The sequence below is a fragment of the Hypomesus nipponensis genome, chromosome 10 (assembly GCF_054491055.1).
Source record: "Hypomesus nipponensis isolate SF chromosome 10, ASM5449105v1, whole genome shotgun sequence".
Lineage (NCBI taxonomy): Eukaryota > Metazoa > Chordata > Actinopteri > Osmeriformes > Osmeridae > Hypomesus > Hypomesus nipponensis.
In genome coordinates, this window is record NC_140370.1 from 6324809 (window position 1) to 6346830 (window position 22022).

At 43.3% G+C, this 22022-nt stretch overlaps 4 protein-coding genes across 8 annotated transcripts; 3 read left to right on the top strand and 1 right to left on the bottom strand.

Annotated features, from left to right (window-relative positions):
- The first annotated feature begins 214 nt into the window (after positions 1-214).
- hsd17b7 (hydroxysteroid (17-beta) dehydrogenase 7) lies at positions 215-4640 on the top strand. The gene is made up of 9 exons (XM_084707059.1): positions 215-408; positions 945-1151; positions 1300-1392; positions 1655-1769; positions 2201-2395; positions 2591-2695; positions 2839-2895; positions 3313-3411; positions 3644-4640. The coding sequence occupies exons 1-9, from the start codon at positions 374-376 to the stop codon at positions 3776-3778; spliced, it is 1041 nt and encodes a 346-aa protein (XP_084563185.1). The 5' UTR covers positions 215-373; the 3' UTR covers positions 3779-4640.
- A 1168-nt stretch (positions 4641-5808) lies between these two features.
- Positions 5809-9505, top strand: LOC146271077 (SERPINE1 mRNA-binding protein 1-like). 2 transcript variants are annotated; one of them, XM_084708467.1, is made up of 9 exons: positions 5809-6186; positions 7033-7219; positions 7428-7568; positions 7664-7735; positions 7853-7927; positions 8277-8454; positions 8715-8780; positions 8982-9179; positions 9387-9505. In XM_084708467.1, exons 1-9 carry the CDS (start codon positions 5931-5933, stop codon positions 9444-9446), a joined length of 1233 nt encoding a protein of 410 aa, XP_084564593.1. In that variant the 5' UTR covers positions 5809-5930; the 3' UTR covers positions 9447-9505. The 2 variants fall into 2 exon arrangements, with proteins under 2 accessions (XP_084564593.1, XP_084564594.1); XM_084708468.1 differs by having other exon boundaries at positions 7667-7735.
- Positions 9506-12176: 2671 nt separating this feature from the next.
- LOC146271078 (nucleotide sugar transporter SLC35D2-like) lies at positions 12177-15180 on the top strand. Its single transcript, XM_084707060.1, has 13 exons — positions 12177-12385; positions 12538-12571; positions 12665-12751; positions 12929-12996; positions 13075-13146; positions 13271-13339; positions 13466-13568; positions 14006-14098; positions 14203-14270; positions 14367-14445; positions 14532-14614; positions 14715-14767; positions 14896-15180. The coding sequence occupies exons 1-13, from the start codon at positions 12189-12191 to the stop codon at positions 14904-14906; spliced, it is 1017 nt and encodes a 338-aa protein (XP_084563186.1). The 5' UTR covers positions 12177-12188; the 3' UTR covers positions 14907-15180.
- On the bottom strand, positions 15179-21762 carry LOC146271079 (mesoderm induction early response protein 1-like). Of its 4 annotated transcripts, none has more exons than XM_084707058.1 (13): positions 21662-21762; positions 20838-20862; positions 20595-20743; positions 19896-20105; positions 19652-19781; positions 19474-19535; positions 19306-19378; positions 18232-18383; positions 18065-18146; positions 17840-17931; positions 17324-17370; positions 17010-17137; positions 15179-16906 (listed from the first exon to the last, which is right to left on the bottom strand). In XM_084707058.1, the coding sequence occupies exons 1-13, from the start codon at positions 21668-21670 to the stop codon at positions 16608-16610; spliced, it is 1458 nt and encodes a 485-aa protein (XP_084563184.1). In that variant the 5' UTR covers positions 21671-21762; the 3' UTR covers positions 15179-16607. The 4 variants fall into 4 exon arrangements, with proteins under 4 accessions (XP_084563184.1, XP_084563182.1, XP_084563183.1 ...); XM_084707056.1 differs by having other exon boundaries at positions 17324-17451; XM_084707057.1 differs by having other exon boundaries at positions 17840-17934.
- Between the last annotated feature and the right edge of the window lie 260 nt (positions 21763-22022).

Below are 22022 nucleotides of genomic sequence, written 5' to 3' on the forward strand. Positions count from 1 at the left end.
CAAACAGTAAAATGTGTATCGCTTCACACTGGACACATGAAACACACTGCAGTGCACACACACACACACTCCAGTTAAGTCACAGAAATACTAACTTCTACTTTACAACTTTTGAGTATTTCAAATTTTGAGTTTGTGCAAAATGGTCCTTTTGACTATCCGTAGTTGTGTCTCAGTGGCCAATGGTTCCGTGAGTTGATGTCACACCACGTACTCTACGCTCTAGTCTGCTGTGCATAGGCTGGTGAGAAATGTCAACTGATCGAACCAGGGGGTTGTACACTCCGTATGATTTGTAGATAGAAACTTGTCTTATCCTGTAGTAACACTGTTCATCACAACGTGCTAAGAAGTCTGCTTTTAATTAGCGAGAATGGATAAAGTTGTTCTTGTGACCGGTGCAAACAGGTAAGCGAATTACAAAACGTCCTGCAGACGAGTCTACTGTAGTGCGTCGGATTTAACAACAATTCAAAAATGAGAGTTATTGGAAAGATTACCGTTTATTCGTTTATAATTATTTTGAAGATGAACTTCATTTGGTATTGGCTGGATGAAAATATAAAGAATACATTGATCAAATCATGATTTGATAATTGGTGCATAGAAAACATCTAATCCATATCAAAAATAAGAATCTTAAAAACAATTCTCCACAAAATATCAAATTTCACATTGTCATCCAATTTCACATTGGCCTACCTGTTTCAGTACGTAACGTAAAGTAACTGTAAAGAAACTTTTGAATATGTGACAGGGAAGTGTACACTCTTCTGCACATATTCTTCGGACCGACAAACATCCTATAATCCTAATCTGATGTGATACTCTGATTTTCCCCTGTGCAATGATGACCTGATGGTTTAAAATAAGCCTCCGTTTAATCGTCTCCTCTGTTGTGCAGTGCACTTTGAATAGTAGGCCTGTGTGTGTTTGTCCTGCAGCGGCATCGGTCTGGCTTTGTGTGAACGCCTATTGAGTGAAGATGAAGGCCAGTTGCGTCTGTGCCTGGCCTGTAGGAACATGCAGAGGGCAGAGGCCGCCAGGGCAGCCCTCCTGAACTCTCATCCCAAGGCCCACGTGGACCTGCTGCACCTGGACGTGGGCTCTGTGCGCTCTGTGCTCAGCGCGGCCCAGGAGATCAAATCCAGGTACAACATTCAGAAAATCAATCTCTGTCCCCTCCCCACACATTTTGCTGGCCTTCCTCTTCTTCAGCCAAACCCTATTCGAATACTTGTTGCACTGTTAAATTGGCTATACAATTTAATGGTCATGTCATTTTCCTACTTTCCACAGGTACAACCAACTTGATTACCTATACCTAAATGCAGGAATCATGCCAAATCCACAGTTGGACATGAAGGCCTTTTTCAAGGGACTGTTTTCAAGGTAAGCCAACAGGCACTGAGACAATTATGTCAGTCAAACCTTACGTCTGTGTACCCCCTTATATCAAAATTCACAATTTACAATTTCAAGTATTGTAAGTAGTGGAGTGTGTGTGTGTGTTTGTGTATGAGTGCATAAAGAAACACACTATAATGAATATAAACAGTTTACGCACTGTAGAGTGTGTGTTTGTGTAACCCGCAAAAGTCGTTTGGTTGTCGAGACCTGTGTCTGCTGTTCTGACTGTGCATCTCTGCTGCAGTAACGTCGTCAACATGTTTATGACGGGGGAGGGTCTGCTAACCCAACAGGACAGCCTGAACTCCGACGGCCTCCAGGAAGTGTTCGCTACAAACCTCTTTGGTCACTTCCTCCTGGTACGACTCACATCCCATGCATTGGTTGAAGTCAACAGTAAAACAATTATATAAAAAACACGTTGGCCTTGTAGTTAAGATAAAGGTCCTCTGGGGTAAAGTTGTATTCATTTCCTAAATATTGATAGAAACCTACTCAGCCTGTATGAAGCCTGGAGGCTGTCTCCCAGCATCTCCTTCCATTAAGTATTAACGTTCGTTTCCATTCTGTTTGTATTCATGTTCACTCCATGACGCAGTTGGCTGAGTGACAGCTAATTACAGCTGACAGAGACCAGACACCTACAGTATTAGACAGTGGTGTTGGAGTTGCAACTCAGCAGGCCTTAGTAATATCGTGCATGCTGTGTGTGTATATTAATAGTAGGGTAAATGTGTTTAAATGATCCCAAACGTGCATTGTGTGGTTGTTGTGTCTGTCTCTGATCCAGATCAGGGAGCTGGAGCCGGTCCTGTGCCTGACGAACCACACCTCTCGGGTGGTGTGGACCTCCTCCAGCAACGCCAGGCGCTCCGCCTTCCGTCTGGACGACATCCAGCACCGGCTAGGGACGGAGCCCTACAGCTCCTCCAAGTACGCCTCGGACCTGCTCAGCCTGGCGCTCAACAGACACATGAACACCCAGGTGACTTGTCACGCTACAGCCAACCAATCACTGGTGTTACCCTCCCGCCATGGTCTCTCCTCAGTCTGATTCGGCCTAAGCAGAACGAGTAGTGAACATCGATACTACAGGATGTAGCTTATGACAGAATGTGGGATCAGCTCTTGCGGTGAGCAGCAGCAGCATCCTGATCATTTGTGTGTCTGATGGCTGCAGGGCCTGTACTCCTCCGTGATATGTCCCGGTCTGGTGATGACCAACCTCACCTACGGAATCCTTCCCTCCTTCTTCTGGACCCTCATCATGCCCATCATGTGGCTCGTGAGTTTAACCATCCCCTGGTCACCTCCATTTTATTCAAGCTGATCAAGACAAGCAATACATGTTCAATGGGGGTGATGGTGATTTGGAGTATTGTTGCTAAAATTGGATGTCGAACGTTCAATGTTCTATTTCCTGAACAGATCCGAATCTTCACCAACACGTTCACCCTCACGCCCTACAGTGGAGCGGAAGCTTTGGTATGTCCAGTATGCTGAGCGTATGCTCACTGCAGTGCACACATCATTTAAAGCACAGCATTTCAAAACAGCCAAAGCACTACATGTATTCAAAAGGATGTTTTTATCGTCTAACCCCTCAAAACGGGTTAAATACAGGTTAAAGAAATGAAAAACATACGCAAATCCTCGTTTTGTGTTTTATAGACTCTTCTTGGGTCTATAAAAGACTCCACAGCTGTTTTTATATTTATCATTCAATATTTGGGGGTTTATATAAAACAATGTTCAGTTAAAACTGCAGTGATGAAGCTAATTTCAGAGTATTGGTAAGGTTGTTAATCTTGCCATACATTTTGTTACATTTACATTACAAATTTTGAAAAACCTGTTAAAAAAAGCTGGCGTCCTCTTTTTGTGCCGTCTGCTCTTTAACAGTACTGGCTATTTCATCAAAGACCAGAGTCGCTGGATTCAAGAGCAAAGTACCATAGTTTGACATCTGGCCTTGGGACTAACTATACGCAGTCACGACAAGTAAGCATGTACTGGGGACCTGGTTTGAAAAGGCCACCCCATGTTTGACATTTGAAATCATTTGCTGTATGAAACTGACTCTGACAGAATTGGTTGGATTGTGAAAATGTTGACATAGTAGACTCTGTCATTTTATACTGGATCTCAATGAATCTGTTAACAGCATGTCTGGAGGTGGGACACACTACAGTGTTATTACATTTCTTTGAATGTATTTTTTGTTTGATTGCAGATGGACATTGATGACAAAATGTCTGAGGACCTTTATGTGAAACTTCTGGAGCTTGAAAAAGTAGTACGTGGTGGACTAACAGAGGAAGACGAGGATCTTCTGGCCCACAAACAGTACCTCAACCACACAGACTAAATGACTATGTAACAAACCTGAGCTCCATGCTTTTACCAACCTCATGTTGTACCATGGGATCCATTCCATCTGAAGTCACCCAAGTCTTAAATTAAATTAAAAGATATGGACTGCCAAACAGACCCATTACCAGCACCTCAGTCAATAGCTTTCCAACCTGGTTGAACATCACTACTCTACAGGAACGTAAAGGATTTGAGTAAGACGCTTCATCATGCTACCTGCTGATTTTTTGTAGTTCAGTCAAGGTTACACATGTTTGAATATCTGTGACTTGATACAAATAAGTGCTGCTACTCCTTTTTTTTGGACCGTAAAAATGTGGGGCAGAAGGGTGATGCAGTTAAGCAGTCAGTGATGCTTATCTGCATCAATGTTAAAATGACTGAAACAGATTAACTGTTAAACAAACAGTTAATAAAATGGAAAGTAAGGAGCGAAACTAGAACTTTGGATGTGTCTAGACTGCCAGAGCATTTAAGAATAATCAGAATCCGCTTTATCCGCCAAGTAAGTTTATTGTGGCAGGACGGTGCATACGATAAACATAAAAGAATCTTAAATATAAAAAGAACAATTTTTACAACAGTCTAAATAATTTTAAACAATTCTATACAATGTAATAGACGCCCTCGCCTGGTGGTGCTGAACGGTTAATTAATGGAAGCACTTCGGTATTTGGCGCCCCCCTCTTCATGGCGCCCTAGGCGGCTGCATAGTTTGCCTATAGCAAACACCGGCCCTGTATGCATTCCTGTCATTAATTTAGCATTTGTTTCACAGCCCTGCCTTACCCTGATCTAAAGACCAACTTGTGAGCTGTTTAACATTGAATAAATCTTAATTATTTTGGTTCTTTCAACTTTACTCACTCATCTGTATCATATCACTTAAAAGTATTGTTTTCTGTGTATGACTTCCGAGTCAAGTTGGGTACATTTGGGGGACGCTGAAGTGTTCTGAAGGATCAATATCATGTTACAGCTGTGTTGTCAAGGTTTGAAACGGTTAACAGAGCAGCAGCTGGTCTTGTCTGAACAATTGGGCACTGAAGTCTCTGGAGTCTTCATTTGATAGCTGTATCAGGTTGACACCCACAAGCTACTATGGTGTTACCTTACCAACCGTAAGTAGGAGTACTTACGTCTGTGTTCATTCTTGCTGCATTCAGGAAAGATGCTGCTGATACCAATTAAATAAGAACTGTAGATCTACAGTGCTGCTCTGAATGCGACAGTGTGACAAACATACTAATTGTTTGAGTGTTGCTACAAGAGATAAAAAATGTTGCAATGCTTATTTATCTCAAATTTAAGTCCAACCATTGTGGTATGGAGTTGTAGGGTTGATTCATTCTACACTGGAATGCACTGCAAAGCTACAGACACGCAACAACATCAGTTGGACTGTACTGTAAACTTGGCATATACTGTGTAGATGTCCTCTTTGAGGCAGCAGACTATCTATTAACTAGATGGTGCAAGTACTGACATAACAGAAGGGGGAGGCGTGATACAGTTCATGACACTACCATCATCTTTTGACACTAGTAAACAACCAAATCCTCCTTAATCTGTTGCACACTGCTCTGTGGGAAACGGTTGTGTAATGCTGCAGTGGAATCTGCAGTGGTATACCTATTAGTAGATATCATGAGAATGATGACTATCAAGTGAAATCTTATGAAAAATATACAAACATGTCTTCTGTTTTGTACTGTTATTGTCATAAAGTTATACTATACAGTTATATTAATATAAATGTTTTGGAATATGCCATATAGCCTCATTTTGTTCCTTGAAATCTAGTGTCTTTTTAACCTTCTAGTTTTGTCAGGCGTGAAAATGTGTTTTTTGTTTGAATATGAAAGAAGCTTTCATTGACTTTCACTTCTTAGAGGGTCCTGTTCAATTATTTTGTTTCATGAAATGATCTTGAATGACATGTGAGTGGATTTATGAGAAAATAAATTAATAAAACTGGACAGATGACTACATGCCCCATACGGCAAGCCAGTCCACTGAAGGTCCCGGATATTCCTCGCGCCGGAAGAGAAGGGGTATTTTCCCAGCCATCTTGTGGCAGCTTCCAGCGAATTGTTCGCACCAAGCCTCGTAGAATCGGAGGAGTATCCCGCTAAAGGGGCGCCATCATGCCCGGACACCTGCAGGAAGGCTTCGGCTGCGTCGTAACCAACCGGTTCGACCAGCTATTAGATGATGAGTCGGACCCGTTTGAGGTGCTGAAAGCGGCTGAAAACAAGAAGAAAGAGGGGGCCGCTGCTGGAACCAACAAGACTGCAGCTCAGGCAGCCAAGCAGCCTAAGAAAGAGTCACAGAAGGACAGGAAGAACCCGCTTCTGGACAAGAAGGAAGAATCTCAAGCTCCAGTACCTTTGAAGAAAGAAGGTACCAGATTTGCACTCAATCATATTTGTATCAAGTTTGTTTCGCTATCTATCTGACAATGCAACTACAAACATCTTTTTGCTAGCTAGCTTGGTAACACCTAAACACAACATGAGGTCAACATGGTTCCTATCCTGTTGTGATCAATTAGAGGGCAAACTATGCTATTGATGGCGTGCACTGCACAAATGTATTATTTTTGGGAAGGGATCGTGACACGATGGTTTTCAGTATTGCATTCGTGCACCTGCTATTGCAGCTTATTGCTAAGTAACCTTATTAATTTGCAGAAATGCATGAAATCTAAAGCATGTCAATTTCCAGCTGATAGTGTAACAACACTAAACTGTCAAAAACAGCCTTTCCGAGTGACAGGGTCCATGATGCTAGAGCATCGTTTGTGATGAGCTAACTTATGTAGCTAGCTGTCAAAATGTGTATGAGTAGGCTACATGTGCATAAATACAAGTGCATGTGTTGACAAAAAAAAGCTAGCTGACAAGGCAGCGATCGTAACATTTTGTTGTTTGCTCATGTTGGCACTTGCCATTATTGTTCAGTAATAATATTAACACAACATGGAGCCAAGGACTTTCGTTTGTTGACATTGTAGCAGTCCACTATTACAGCGTTGTGTGAAGGCTTAACTGCACTGTCAATGAGCTTCTAAGTAAACCCAATCAGCTGTCTTTGAGACAGTAGGAGTTGGTCATTATAACACCCCTTTGAGACAGTAGGAGTTGGTCATTATAACCCCCCTTTGAGACAGTAGGAGTTGGTCATTATAACCCCCCCTTTGAGACAGTAGGAGTAGGTCATTATAACACTTTGTCTGTTTGTTGTCAGGAATCAGGCGAGTGGGTCGGAGGCCGGACCAGCAGGGTCAGCCAGGCTCCCAGCAGCACCAGGGGGGGCCGGGTGAGGGGAGGCCTGGGGACCGGAGGCCAGACAGGAGACCACCGCGTGAACGGCGCTTTGACAAACCCATGGAGGAGAAGCCTGAAGGAGGCGGAGGAGAGTTTTCTGCAGACAAGTGAGTATTGAGGGAAAACTGCTGAAGTCTGAGGATGAAGCAGTGTGTGGGGTTTATCCTTCCTATGTTCTTTCCTTCTCTAAGTAGCTAGCAGATGAGCTTCTCTCTCATAAGACTGCAACGTATACAGTAGGAATAACGAGGCATGTTGTTTTGTTTTTTTTGTGTGCTATTGGCTTTCTACTGAACCCATCTGTCTGTCCCTCAGACCCTCTGGAGACAGGCCCCCTAGAGGGCGTGGTGGTGGCCGCGGCGGGCGTGGCGGCCGGGGGCGGGGCATTGGGCGGGGTGACGGCTTCGATTCCCGCGGGAAACGAGACTTTGATAGACACAGTGGCAGTGACAAACCGTGAGTCATTCTTTGACGGGGTGCTCGAAATGGGGGATAAGGGTTTTCCTAAAGGGGAATCCCCAGTGTCTCAGTGCTTCTTCTCTCCAATCCAGCAGTCAGAAAAGCGAGGAGAAGCGCGGAGGTAGTGGGCCTCACAACTGGGGTAACGCCAAGGAGGAAATTAGGTGAGTCATTAAAAAAACGTCCCCTTGTCCAGTAAAACAGACATTGCCGTGTTCGCAGGCTTGACTAGTGTCCAAGGCTTCGATTTATAAACACTGTATGTGTTTTGCATCGCCTAGCGAGGCTGAACAGACTGCTGCCCCTGAAGCCACTCCGGAGGGAGAAGAGAACCCACCTGCTGATTCTGAGAACAAGTGAGTATCCTGGAGGGTCCAGGGTCTCGGCCTCATGCTCTCCTGCTAATCACCCCTGGGGCATTTCTGGGGAACAGGACCTCTCGGTTCATAACCCAGCTAATCTCTAGCTTTGCTACTGTTTTATCAAAAGCCAACGAGCCCTCAAACCTGTAGCCTAACAGTTGGTGCAGAGTCACAATAACACAAAGCTGCCCCAAGAGAGTCTAGTTAAAGCTGTATTAATTGAGGCCCAGAGGACTAGAGTGACACAGTGATTGAATGGGAGAAGGCAGGCACTTTGGTAATGATGAAGACGCCAGATGATCGATAACGATAATAACTGCACGTGATTGCTCGTCTTCTCCAGGGAGAACGAGGCGGAGGAAGTGAAGGAGGAGGGCCCTAAGGAGATGACCCTGGATGAATGGAAGGCCATGCAGGACAAGGAGCGCGCCAAGGTGGAGTTCAACATCCGCAAGCCCAACGAGGGGGCGGACAGCCAGTGGAAGAAGGGCTACGTTCTGCACAAGTCCAAGAGTGAAGACGTAAGCGCCAACAGCGCTCACCATTCTTTGAGTGCATTTTAGTTGCCTGTTAGGGTGCATGTACACCAGGTGTTGGTTTTTCTGCTGCTGTCTACAGTTCACTTATTTAAGAGTCATTTTTGATGGGGGGGGGGGGGGGGTTGCCTGTCCCCACCCCGGCTTCTTAGGAGGACTTGGTGATGCTTTTACTATTTCAATCTCACCAGTTGCATCATTCATGTTCTGACTTGTGTGCATCTTGTTTTTTCGGGTGATTCTAGAAGCCGGTCGGCGCTGTGATTGATGCTGCAGAGATCGAAGCAGAGGTGATCCCCGTGGTTACCAAGGTATCCTTCTCCCTCCTCTCTCTCCCTCCTCTCTCTCCCCTCCCTCCCCTCTGCCTGCTCCCGTTTAGTCACACGTCCCATGTCTCTCCAACTGTGAACCAGTTGATGGGAATTAGCCAATGGCTGAGTTCAATACCGTCGTTCTTAGTTCCATGTGGGACGTGCCACAGTATGACTAACTCTGCCGCTCTGAACCTCCAGCCGCCGAACCCCGAGGACGCCGGCGCCGACCACCACTTCCGCAAGCCCGCCAACGACATCACATCACAACTGGAGATCAACTTCGGAGACCTGGGGCGCCCTGGGCGCGGGCGCGGAGGAGCCCGAGGGGGGAGGGGAGGACGCGGAGCCGGAGGGGGAGGCACCCGGCCGGCGCGAGGCGGAGGACGATCCGAAAAGGTACCATTTGAAGGCTGTAGTCTCAGACTGCTACATGGCTGTGAATCCACTGGCATGGCTGTGGACACAAAGCCACATTGATTCACAATTTTGTGAAGTTGGTTGAAGCTTGTACCCATGTCTTGGACTATTATTCTCTGCCTTTGTAAACATTCCTTCTTTTTCTTTCCTAACCTCTCCCTGTTTCTGTCTGGCCTTTCCCCTCAGCCGAGCGGAGTGTCTGTTCCCAATGTGGACGACCCTGAGGCGTTCCCTGCCCTGGCCTAGGAAGACCCTGACGCCAGCACTCCATCATTGCCCCCCCCCCCCCACCCCCCCCCCCCCCCGGGCCCCTCCTCTACGAGGCTTGCATGCTTACAACTTCTTCAACTATACGAGAAAAACCAAGAAAAAAATATTTTAAACTCTGAAAAAGACTGTCATCCCTTCACCTCCGAGGACTGAAATTTTAACCCGTTTTGAAAGGAGAAGGAGAAGAAAAAAAAAGACAAGGAAAAAGGACTTCTCTTGTTACACTGAAGCAAATTATTGGTAGAAGTTTTGTATTTAGAGACATGATAGCAGGGATGTTTTCATACAGTATTGTTTTTTTCAGAGATTATGCATACTTCATGGATATTCTTTTGTATTGCTGCTTGATAATATGCATTTCCAGGATTGGTTTAAGTATTGGTCTCACCCCTGAGGCTGTTATCTCTTTCCTCATGACTTAAACGTAAATGTTACGGAGTCATCTTAGACCAGTTTCAGGGGGTTGTTTATGAGTCGTGCATTTAATGATATGCTAGACTTTTAAGTACAGTTTTAGTACATTTGTACTAACTATTTGACATGTGTTTGTAAATGTACTTTGGGTCTAGGGACTCTTCATTAAGCTTGATATTTTTCTGCTTTGTCGTGCAGTGAAAGTAATCGCCTATGGTTTTCCTTTTGACTCCTCCCCCCTTTTTGGTGGCTCAACTCTTTTCTGACGGATCAGAGGTTAGTGAGCCATTCTACAAGGAACTTTAGGACCACGAAGAAAATATATTTTTGTGCGTGACCATTTATGTGTTGGGAGTGTTTGTGCACTGTGTGTATGTGTGTGTGTGTGTGTGAGAGAGAATGTAAGGGTGATGCTAGAACAATAGTTACTTAGACTTAAAGTACTCCTTTGCTATGAGCTTCTCAATGCAGTCTGCAGGTTCTTAGCTATATGGTTTTACCTGAAGTAGTTTTTATTTTTAGAACATAGTAATTCTATCTAGGTATGATAGACTGTGGACATATCTTGCACTTAAGGTGTTGATAGATCTTTAAAATGTCTTTTAGAGCTTGGAAGCACATGATTTATCACCACCTGTACTCTGAAGGTTTTTGTTTGTTTGTTCCTCTTGTGATCTTTGCTGTCATTTTTTTATTGTTGTTATTTTTATCGATCCAGCAGCACTACTGCATAATTTGTCTGAAAGAAATGTGCCGTTCAACGTGGAGCATTCAAGTGCAACAGAATGTATGAATGCTTACCCTGCTTGCAGCCATCTGTGTTTACATCTCCAGCCTGGTTTTGATTTTACTTACGTGGGTATACTTCAAGCTCATCGGGTTGGGGAAAAAGGATGGGGTGGGAGGGGAGTTTAGACCAGTGAAACTTTAGTCAAGCTTTATATTCCGTGCTCTTAAGACTCGCTGGTCATGTACAGACAGACGACTGGAGCAAATCTTTTGTGTCACTGTTTGAGCCACTTGACGACAGACTTTGCAAACATCCCTGTTCTAATAAATTGCTTTAGAGGTGTTACATGTATTCTGCCAACGGCAGTGAGTTGTGTGAAATCATTACTGTGATTTTAAAACGGAAAACCAAACAATTACTGCATTGGACTCTTTATTGCTTTTTAATAGTCAAGTTAGGAAACGGATGGTTCATAAAGGCCAGGCCAATTTGAAGACAGGAAAATTGCTGTGCACCCTTCATATACAGAGCTGCCAACTCACGCATTGAGACACGCATTTGAACCAGTTCACACGCTCTCACATCACTCCTTGTGTTTTTCACGCTGAGAAGGCATTGCCAACTAAGTAGTCCTGCCAACATTGTAAACAGTATAAGATGAGGCGCAGGCATACGGAGTGAAGCAAAATAGACGCGCAAACACCTGCGTAAGCTCGTCGGTTTTTTTCAGTTGGCAGCCCTGTCTATACATATTGTAGAATGTAGGTATTCATTTCTATAGGCGTCCTGGTTGTATACATTAGCTAAAAGTACATTCAATGTTGACAACTTGTAGTAAAACAAAACAGAAAGACACAATTACATCTCATTCACTCTTTCCTTCTATAATATTGCATGAATTGAATTTGCTTTAAGACGCACTCTCAGGTCAAGTGTTGTTCTTCAGAATATGAATATATATATAATATATATATATATAGTACGTTTATCTCAACACAAGACCTTGCGGGGATAATTGCACTTTCGTACCTGTAACATGGTGCAGCGTATAGCTTCAGAACAGTCAACATGACAAAACGACATACTTTTGGTTATAGTATTGTTAAATGCAGCAAAAACTCCATCAAGCAAATATTGGTATATGATGATGATGGTGTGGAAACCCCACACCCCTGAACCTGCTACAATATAACTAATGAATACCTTGGCATGGTAAGAATGCAGTGCAAACACATATGGTGGTTGGCCCCACCAAATCTCACTCCAAGGTTTTTCGAAAAGTTGCCAGCCCTGCATATACTCCAAAACAGTGTTTCTCCAACATACCTGATTCAAATGAAGCTTAGCAGAAGCCTGATAACGAACATATATTTAATCGTGTGTTGGAGCAGGGAAACATCCAACCATGCATGACAGTTTCAAAATATGTTTAATCAGATTCTACCATTGAAAAGTCCATAAAATTAATACCCACAAGATGGAGCTGTTTGATAGGCAGCTTTGTTTTGGGTGGGGAATTGTAAGTGGGCGGGCAAGTAAATCGATAACCACACCCCCTTTAGTGATTTCAGATTATGGCGGAAGTCAGGAAACGTCAACATGAACAAACTGAGAAGAAAACCTCTGCTAAAGGCGCATTATCTGAGACCGAAATAACAGAGAAGAGCGACGAGAGATCAACCATCGTACTGAAACTTTTCGCAGCTGGATTTTACGGACTAAGCTCCTTTCTCATTGTTGTTGTAAACAAAAGTGTTCTCACTAGTTACAGGTGGAGTTGATTTGGACTTTGAACGTGTGGGGAATTGACTCTTGTTAAATTACGGGAGAGGGGGTTGCATGCACAACAGTGCTTGTCAGTTTGCATCCATCGTAATGTCAGCCAGTCCGTCATTGCTTATTGAACTATTGATGTTTTTGCAGGTTTCCTTCATCAACATGTGTCGGGATTGGTCAAGTGAGTGGGTTTTGAGTATTAATTAGGCTATTTTCCCATTGTTTAGGCTATTTATTGGCGTTGAATATGATTGTGAATGTGCTGCTTTTGCAGATGTTTGCTACAATTGTAGTACTATGGATTGGAAAGGCATTAGGTGTAATCAAATTTCCAGATTTGGATTTGAGTATACCTAAGAAGGTAAGTTTACATATGCATGAATGCACAAATATAATCTAATATTGTTTTGATTATATGCATATTTATCATACCTCACATAGATGCAAGAACATCATGATGATGAGTTGTAAGGTCAGATAACCTTACATGGGCAGGATATGACCTAATGAAACACCCTTTGATCTTTGGCTATTACAGATGTTCCCACTTCCTCTTCTGTATGTGGGGAATCAGGTATCAGGCCTGTTTGGGACACAACGACTCAAGTAAGGCTCTGTCCATAATAACCATCATTTGAAACAATAAAACATAAAGGTTGTATTATTAATTGTGCTGTTCTCCAGTCTCCCCATGTTTACAGTACTTAGGAGATTCTCCATCTTGTTAACCATGTTGGCAGAGGGCTTCCTACTGAAGTAGGTTTAAACACTGAATTATTATTAAACACTGAATCGAAAGTCGAAAATCTAGGAATGTGAAGATCACAGTACTCTTGTCCATTCTTCATCTCCTGACTTGAGTCCAAATCCTTCCGTACAGAAAGACCTTCTCTGGGTCTGTCAAGCTAACAGTGTTTGCCATGATTTTTGGTGCATTTGTTGCTGCAAGGTAAGATCCATAATTGTTAAATCAATAACTAGAGTGACTTTGGAGTATAAAATGACTCAGATATGATGGCAGAAATGACTGGGTGTAACATCTCAAACGGTGACATCCTTTTCTTGTTGGTTGTAGCTCTGATTTGGCCTTTGACCTCCAAGGGTATGTATGCGTCATGCTGAATAATGTCCTGACTGCTGCCAATGGGGCTTATGTAAAGCAGAAACTCGATTCCAAGGTAAGTGAATATGTACCCCTGCAGAGAAACAACAGCTTGTGTGTAGAGTGCTTTAGCATAACCCAACACAAAGTAGTCACTCAACTGTACATTTGTAAAATGTGGTGTCATGTACACGGTGCGTATATCAAGTACTCAAGTTTCAGAATAAGATCCAATCCTTGTGCTACAGAATACTTTTATTTTCTAAAAGCTCAGGTGGAGCTTCCGTCCTTGACGATTAGGGAAATCAGATGATCTTGAAATCAACATCGGAATAAAGGAATACATACTACTGCACTGAAAAATAGGAAAACCATTAGCTGTAGACTTGTCACACTGGTGTCTGAGACCCTCTCTTGTAGATAACAACTGAAGAAATATATATTGCAATGGCTTACAAAAACAAATTTCATTCATTTTTTTGTGATAAACAATACATGTCCTTTTTTTCATAGGAGCTGGGCAAGTATGGACTGCTGTACTACAATGCCTTGTTTATGATCCTCCCTACTGTGTTGTATGCACACTACACTGGGGAACTGCAGACGGTAAAAAAAAATATATATATATTATGGAGTCACGCTGTTAGTTATTGCTGTTAGATTCTTGGGGACTTTGCATTGAATGTAACTAATGTGTTTTGTGTTTTTAGGCCATGGAGTTTGAAGGGTGGTCCAATGTGGTGTTTCTTATCCAGTTTGGGCTCTCCTGTGTTATGGGGTGAGCACACCGTTCCTGACCTCATTCCTACCATTCAATTTGATACCTTTTTTTTTCCTTTTCATTTTTAATCTGTTTTTTTTCTGCCTTGGACAGGTTCATTCTGATGTACTCCATTGTGCTGTGCACTCAGTACAACTCGGCTTTGACCACTACCATTGTGGGATGTATTAAAGTAAGATTTGATAAACTTAAGACAATTATATGGTTTTAAAGACCGTCAACACAATTTTGACCTATGGGTTTTCTGTCCTCCAATAGAATATTCTAGTGACGTATATTGGAATTGTTTTTGGCGGGGATTACATTTTCACCTGGCTCAATTTCATTGGCTTAAACATCAGGTAAGGGGCATTGCTATGAGTGTAGTTTAGAACAATTTATTGGTTTAAAACTGTCAGGAATGTAGTGTAATTATACACTTACTGCTTCTCCCCTCTGCAGCATTGCTGGCAGTCTAGTGTACTCGTACATCACCTTCACGGAGGAACAATCAAGTAAGCAACTGTAGTCTAGTTGGGGTTTCAACAGATTGGAAGGAGGGAGGGAGGGGTAAGACAAGTGAGTTCTGTATGTATGAAAAAATAAAATGTAAATGACATTTTCTCATGTTTTTGTTCCGCAGAAAAATACTGAACATGGCCATGCCAGTGGAAGGTTGCCATTAGATATATAGTACTCTAATATTAACAGATCAAGATGTGAAAGCATGTTTTGTATAATTATCCTACAGCAATCATTTGTAATCCATTTAGATTTTACTCATTTTTTTTACAAAAACAATGTATTTTTAATATAAAAACAGTATCATTGATTTTGCTAGAAATTCAGAGGCATTGCTGACATCAAAATGTGAGTCTTCACAAACCAAACTATCTACTGTCTTGAAATTAAAACAAACAATCTGGAACATTCTGAATCTTTATTAAATATAGCCAACGTTACTCCATTCACAACCAGTCTTGGTATACACCTCACTCATTTTCTGGAGGAAAACTTACAGCAAATGTTTTCGTCAAAAGTAAAAACAAAACTACATGAATCAACATTATTGAGGCATAACCTTTTTAAAATACAAAAAAAAAGATCTCCATATGAATTTGCGAATGTACGATTCAAAAGAGTACAAAGAAGTAAAACAAAGAAAAAAAAAAAAAGAAGAGTTACTGTGCTAAAGTTCAGGTTATTTCCAAAGCGAGCCCAGTTACTAAGAGGACTCTCAGTACCCAATGGAGAGGGTCTTGACTGGGGCTAACAACAGCCTGTATGCTGCACGTAATGAGTACAGAGACATCACAACACAAGTCTTCCTCCTACGATGCTACGGGATAAAAGGACGACCGCCAGTGTCTTGTAAGCCGAGTCAATAAAAATAGCAGTAAATCCATTTCAACATGAGACTGGTGTGAAACAGGAATGGGGGGATAGAAAGACTGCAGAGCAGAGATGGACATTTTGTTACATCCCAGTTTAGAGCAACAAGGCGAGAACATCTTTGACCAAAATCTCACAGGGAAGACTGTAAAATACAGGCTGATTTAAGATTTTACGGTTATCAAAAAGTGTAAGAACTGTACAAGTTAAGAAATCTATACAAACATCAAAACTTAGGGACGTACTGTCTAATAGAAACCAAAAAAGACGATAAAATAACATGAAAAAGCCGTCTAAGAAAATCCAAAAATAGCTTTTGAAATTTTTATGGATGAGTTATATAATACAAGACATCACTGATGCCAAACGCTTTATACAAACAAACCTGGAAGGAAACAGATTTATTTCTCTCAACTGAACAAACATAGGCTAGGAAACCGCCTATAAGGGGTGTCTAATGAGCAATGACAACCACAACAAAAAAAAAGTGCAACAAAGTGTGCTTGCTAAAACGCTTCTGCCTGCTACAAGCTCTTGAAGCCACGCATCCTCTTATTTTCTGGATCCAAACGGCTTTGACGGCAGATACTCACCGTAGTACATTTCTTTAAAAATATATAAATATCTCTTGCGTAAAAAAATATCACAGGCAATTTTTTTCTGTTTCTGATACAAACAGTGGAGTGGGGGGAGAAAGCATTTTTTGGGGGAAAAATGTTGAGATCAGTCTGTCCAAAAATGGATATTGAAAAAGAATAGTAGAACCGTAGTGAAGGATCCCGTGGAACTTTGGATGAGTGGAGCCGAGGTTTGCTGGGTTTGGGGGTGGGGGGGGCCATGTGTGCTCCTTTACAATCAGGCCTCTGCCCCTCCCTCGGTTGCTGGTGGCCCAGCTGGGTTTGGTTGGTCGTTGACGTTTGGTTTCCATGTCCTTCTTGCCCTGCCCTCCCCCCCGAGGAGTCGTCAGTCCTCCTGAGTTCTGGAGGGCTCGGGCTCGCTCTGGCCCGACGGCTCCGCCTCCGTCCGGCACCTCTTGCTCAGCAGGTCGTAGGGAGGCGGGGCCTCGCCATGGGGCTCCAGGGCCCCGTTCCTGTCGTGGCTGGGCGCCTCCGACGGCTCGCAGCCGTTTGAGTCGTTGTCTGAGGCCGGGGGAGGGGAGTCGGAGACGTGCGAGGGCCCGTTTGACTGCTGGGCAGCTTCTGCTTTCACTTCATTCAATAGCAACGAGCCTTCTCCTGAGCCCGAGTTGTGGCTCGATAAACCTGTCGGAACCGAATGAGTTGCCGTCAATGGACTTGCCCCAAATCGTGGCTGTTGACATAATTCTTGTCTGTGTGCGAAGCAATGTCTTGTGTGTTTCCTCACCGTTGTGGCTGCTGCCGTCCTCCTTCTCCGAGTAGCTGGTGCTGCTGTTGGAGGTGGTGGGCGGGGGCGAGGCCGCCCTGCTGGATGTAGCACTCTCTGTCTCATCCAGCAGCCTGTCCATGTAGTCCCTGGTAACGCACACAGGCGGGACACGGTCAACGCCACACACTGCACTGACAAGGGGGCGGAGCCCTGGTCACGGCACTGTCACAACCACATGCAGGGGGAGGACGGAGGGGACTGGGAAGGCCTTCCATAGAACAAGGTATGCAACTCAAATGAAAAAAAAAACAGTGTTCAGCGTGTTGACTTACGTGACACCTGGGTGAAGGTTGTATTTCCTTTTCCCAAGCCTGGTTTGCTGTGCAAAGAAATCATAACGCTCAGACTTCTTCCACATGTAATAAAAGGCCACACATTCTCCTACAGACCTAGTTCTCACCTGAAAAATTTAATTCAGCAGACACGAGAGATAGCCATTATTACCATCGCTTCCAGAGTGGGGCTTAGTTCCAGTTCAACTTTCGATTCAGAGGGAGAGCTTTCAGAAATGTGCAGTGAATTGAAAACCACTCTTGTAGTGGGGGATTACAGAGTGATTTTCATTCAATTCACAAATCAAATCTTGACTCCTCTCCTGACACTAATTGGAGTTGAAATGAAACCGACTCCCACTCTGATAGCTTTCAAAACACATCATATGCAAATCACAAAAACAAAATGAACAAGTACATTATTCTAATACTTTTGTTTTCAGGAACATCAAATATTGTATTGTAATTCAATTAAATATGAAATGATAAACTGTATAATCATTGACAATGTCTTACCTTGTTAGCTTGAATTAAATGAAAGTCTTTTCCATAAGCTTTGAGTCCTTGTTCAAAATTTCTACATTCTTCTTCTGTCCACACAGACAGTTCTTCTATGGCAAAACAGAAAGGGTTAAAAAAAAAAGATACTTCACCCAGACAACCCTGTCAAGGCGATTATACCCATGCAGAAGACATTGCATCTGTTAACACAAAATCCATAAACATACAGAATACAATTACCTCTAGCTGCTTTGACATTAAACTTCAATCTTCTTAAAGCTTCCTCTGTGTCAAAATCACACTTGACCAGTTCATAAAGAGCCTGTGAAGAACAGGATGAGAGTCGTGTCATTGCAGCCTGGGTCTGTGGGCACGGCTCCAGCTGTGCGCTCCTTAACCACACTCACCTGCTCGTTGTCTTTGATGTGAGAGCCCTCTGGGATGGCGTCCACTCCCTTCTCCTCCCCTGTGCGCCTCGACGCCTCCGTCAGGAACTCCACCACCTTGCCTTCCGGAAGGAACTCGGGGTCCCATAGGAGCTGGTCATCGTTTTCATACACTAGAGAGAGACAGAGGAGGTGACCGTAAGAAAGAGAGGGGGGAAATGATGTACAGTGTTTCCGCTATGTTGATTTTTCCGTGGCGGCCGGCCACGGCTCAATTTCTGACGCCACCGTGTCAGAAATGGGGCTGTACCAGGCTGTCTATCAGCGGTGATTGTTAGTGCATATCGGAGGATAGCACGGACACGCGCTTCACAGCGCAGTTGAGATTGCATGTGTGTCCTTGAGAACTGTAAGTCGTATAACTTGTGTTGTCAGTTCATTTAAGCCTGTTATTGTATTAGTCTATAGTTCTTGCCTATTTAAATTAAGTTAACTGGTGATTTTCGTTGTTTGTAGGCTATTCTTCCCCTGCTAGCGAAATTGCACATGTCGATAGCAATTGCTGCCCTTGCTCACTTTTGTATTTTAGGTGCATTATTATGCTGAAGTAGTTTGAATTAATAAATTGTGGGTATATTGTTGTTATTTGCTACAGAATGCTTAACCTATCAAGATCAAATGAAGCAGACAGTGTACATGCTTCCTTAATCGATAGGCTACTGACCATTTACAATCATTTGTTACGTGAATTGTTAATTGGCAGCAGTTATGCCATTTAGAACATACTTTATGACTATAAGGTGTCATTAAGCAGCCAAACTTTATTTCTTTAAGGGAAACAGGACGAAAATATGTGCAATATTACATTAGCTTAGAGGGGGGAGGGGGGGGGGGTTCGGACAGACCTGCCCCCACTGCAACAAAAAAAAAATCCTAGAGGAAATACTGACGTAAGTAACAGGGAAAGTACATCCCTCCCCTCCACATCATACGTTTATGGTTCAGGATTTGGGGTGACCTGACCTTTCAACAAATTCTTTACAGACCATGTCATGTATTGCCTAACGCGAGCAGATCTAACATGCAAGTCCTTACCTTTCTCGTTGTCTTTATATTTACACAGACCCGACGGAGTTTCAGCCTGATACATGGAACCAACCATAATCTCCTGTTGAAAAGGAAACCCCCTCCCAGTTACATTATCACCCATCTACATGAGCTAGAGGACAGACACATCTGATGTTACGTTGTCGGTATAGTTACCTTTTTCCAGTCCTCTGACGGAATATAATCCTCATCTTCCTCAGACTCCTCCTCGGCATCATCTAAAAGAAAATGGAGGATCCAAGACAACTAAATGTAACATTTGGGGTTTTATGACGACAAAGGCAAACAACTTCGACGGTGGGAAAAAAGTTGGACAGGAGTCGGAGGCTCTTACTTTCAAAGTACTTGAGTTTCTGAGGCCGAATGAGCTCTGCCGTGCCGAGGGTTTTGACGGAGCGCGTGCGGACCTCGCAGGACGACTGGGCGTCCTCCCCCAGCCCCGACGAGATCTTCACCCCCTCGGTCTGAAACACACGCAAGGACCGGGTCAAATGTGGACTTTGCCTTAAGGTGGCATGCATGCTTTCAGACGATTCGTCTGGGTGCTCTGATGGGGGACGGGTCCTGTCGGGACGCACCTTGCTCCTCTTCATCTCCCCCGTGCTTCTGCTGCTCTCGTCGTTGTCCAGGTCCTCCTCTTCCTCCTCCTCCTCCTCCTCATCGTCCTCCACCTCTCCGTCTTCCTCGTCATCCTCGACTTCCTCCTCCTCCTCCTCTTCTTCGTCCACAGGCGAGCCACCGCGGTATCCGTACAGACTCAGCAACTCGTGAATGGGCATTTCACTTTCCTAACAAATGATGCAAACCATTTTCCTTACTTAATGTCACCCTAAACAACTTGCCAACCAAACTTGGGTCACTAGGTGTCAGATCCTGTATCGGAATACAACATGTTATACCCAGTTAGCTAATGTCAGAAAACGCATCTAGCCAGGAAACCAGACGAATCTGCCAGCTCATGTTTTATTTGCTCTGGAAGATTGGTCTGGCTACCCTCCCGTTTAAACAGATTCCCCTCAAACCAGAATCGGGTCTGGCCAATCACAACAGTCTATCTGATACGGGGCAGGTTTAATATGATAACTATACAAAGGAGCCCCATTGAGGCATTTTTGTAAACATCCAAGATTACGTTTCATTGCTCTGATTGGTTTGACCAGTCTAATTGCCTCCAACAGCATTTTGGTATGTGTCCCTTTAAAATGTCAAATGAAGGGAAAGGTTCCAGACTACTACACATTTGCAAATTGGTCAGGCAATGCCGGGCTAAAGCGCACCCGCTCAAGATGTTCGATCTCATTGTTGAAGTTGGTCTCTCCCCCCTCAAGCATCTCCTCTTCCTCCAGTGTGCGTTCATCATCAAAGTCATGGACCAGCATATCTACCGAGGGGTCGAATTCATGATCATCGGAACCTGCTGAACCTCCTGAAAACAAACACAGGAAATCAGATATGGAATTGTAGTCTTTCCCCCCAATGCACCAAATTTCATTGCATCTACGGAGACGTTAGATATTTACCTGGGCTCGTACTCCCAACGGAGGGCTGAAACAAAAACAATTTGATATCAAATGCAAGTACATAGCAAAGTTATTAACAGCGAACCACCTTAAAACACACAATCTGTCTTCCTAAGCACCTTTCATACTGTTTAGCTAGCTAAATCTGCAATTTACAGTCATAAAAGACGGCGACATTACTTTTAGCCAAATTGTAATGTTTAATCTCGTGAGTACAGAGGATCATTTATCAATCTAAAATATACTTGGTCTCTAGTGGATGGAAGTGGGAGTCAGAGCACAAAAAGCGCGCCTGAACTTCGCTAACCTAGCTAGCTGATCAAGCAGCAGCTATTAGGCTAACTTATGATGGTGCCACATACATAGCATATGATATCCGATCATCACCAGTAGCATTTCTGGCAACTGGATAACAATTTGAACAATAGGCCACAAACGAATATAAACGGACAAGTAACAGAGTAGTGTTTTCAATGTGCACAATAATGTGTTTGCTAGTCAGCTAGCTATAGCAAGAGTACTATCCCGGAATCACTGTGTTGCGCTGATGAAGTCAAGAACAGAACGTAGGTAGCATAGCTAGGCTAACGTTAGCTAGCCCCATAGCAAACTTAGCAGTAGCTACAGCAGCTAGCTAATACTGAAGTTTGCAAAATGCAATTTAACCCCAGAAAAAGGCTTAGTTCAATATTAGAAAATGTAAGCGAGTCGCAATAAAGTTTTGCGCATAAGTAAAATATTACATTTGGCACCTGTGTATCCGATAGAACAACAAATGTCAAACAGAAACAAAATAATTTTCCGAATAATTCAGTCTTTCTTACCTCCGCCATGTTCGCAATCCAGTTCGGGTCACATTCGGGGTCACAATCAGACCCCGGATAAGGTAGCCCCGCCCACAACAATCTCACCCTACTAATGCGACTACTAAACTAAATTACAATTCACATGAAAACCAGATGTTTGATGCACTCAAACCATATGGGGAACTATGTTCCAACGATTATAATTGCCATTGAGGTATTCATTACCTGTTGCTGAAAGATTTTTTGATAGTTTATGGTTAGGCCAAATTATCATGAGTTCCATTAAATTGAAATGCCATGCAAAAATGTTATTGTGTTTTTCCTGGAAAATGTTGACATTGCCATTTCAAAATACAGCCACACATGTCATGTTGCTATG

Excerpts from the sequence above, each read along its gene's own strand:
- LOC146271077 (XM_084708467.1), top strand. The coding sequence starts at position 5,931 with ATGCCCGGACACCTGCAGGAAGGCTTCGGCTGCGTCGTAACCAACCGG. Across the intron at positions 7,736-7,852 it reads AACGCCAAGGAGGAAATTAG|CGAGGCTGAACAGACTGCTG; the intron begins GTGAGTCATTAA and ends TGCATCGCCTAG. Across the intron at positions 7,928-8,276 it reads CCTGCTGATTCTGAGAACAA|GGAGAACGAGGCGGAGGAAG; the intron begins GTGAGTATCCTG and ends CGTCTTCTCCAG.
- LOC146271079 (XM_084707054.1), bottom strand. Across the intron at positions 20,106-20,594 it reads AGATCGAACATCTTGAGCGG|GAAAGTGAAATGCCCATTCA; the intron begins GTGCGCTTTAGC and ends ATCATTTGTTAG. Across the intron at positions 19,782-19,895 it reads GGGAGATGAAGAGGAGCAAG|ACCGAGGGGGTGAAGATCTC; the intron begins GTGCGTCCCGAC and ends CGTGTGTTTCAG.
- LOC146271078 (XM_084707060.1), top strand. The coding sequence starts at position 12,189 with ATGGCGGAAGTCAGGAAACGTCAACATGAACAAACTGAGAAGAAAACC. Across the intron at positions 12,572-12,664 it reads CATGTGTCGGGATTGGTCAA|ATGTTTGCTACAATTGTAGT; the intron begins GTGAGTGGGTTT and ends CTGCTTTTGCAG. Across the intron at positions 14,099-14,202 it reads ACACTGGGGAACTGCAGACG|GCCATGGAGTTTGAAGGGTG; the intron begins GTAAAAAAAAAT and ends TTGTGTTTTTAG.
- hsd17b7 (XM_084707059.1), top strand. The coding sequence starts at position 374 with ATGGATAAAGTTGTTCTTGTGACCGGTGCAAACAG. Across the intron at positions 2,396-2,590 it reads ACAGACACATGAACACCCAG|GGCCTGTACTCCTCCGTGAT; the intron begins GTGACTTGTCAC and ends TGATGGCTGCAG. Across the intron at positions 3,412-3,643 it reads ACTATACGCAGTCACGACAA|ATGGACATTGATGACAAAAT; the intron begins GTAAGCATGTAC and ends GTTTGATTGCAG.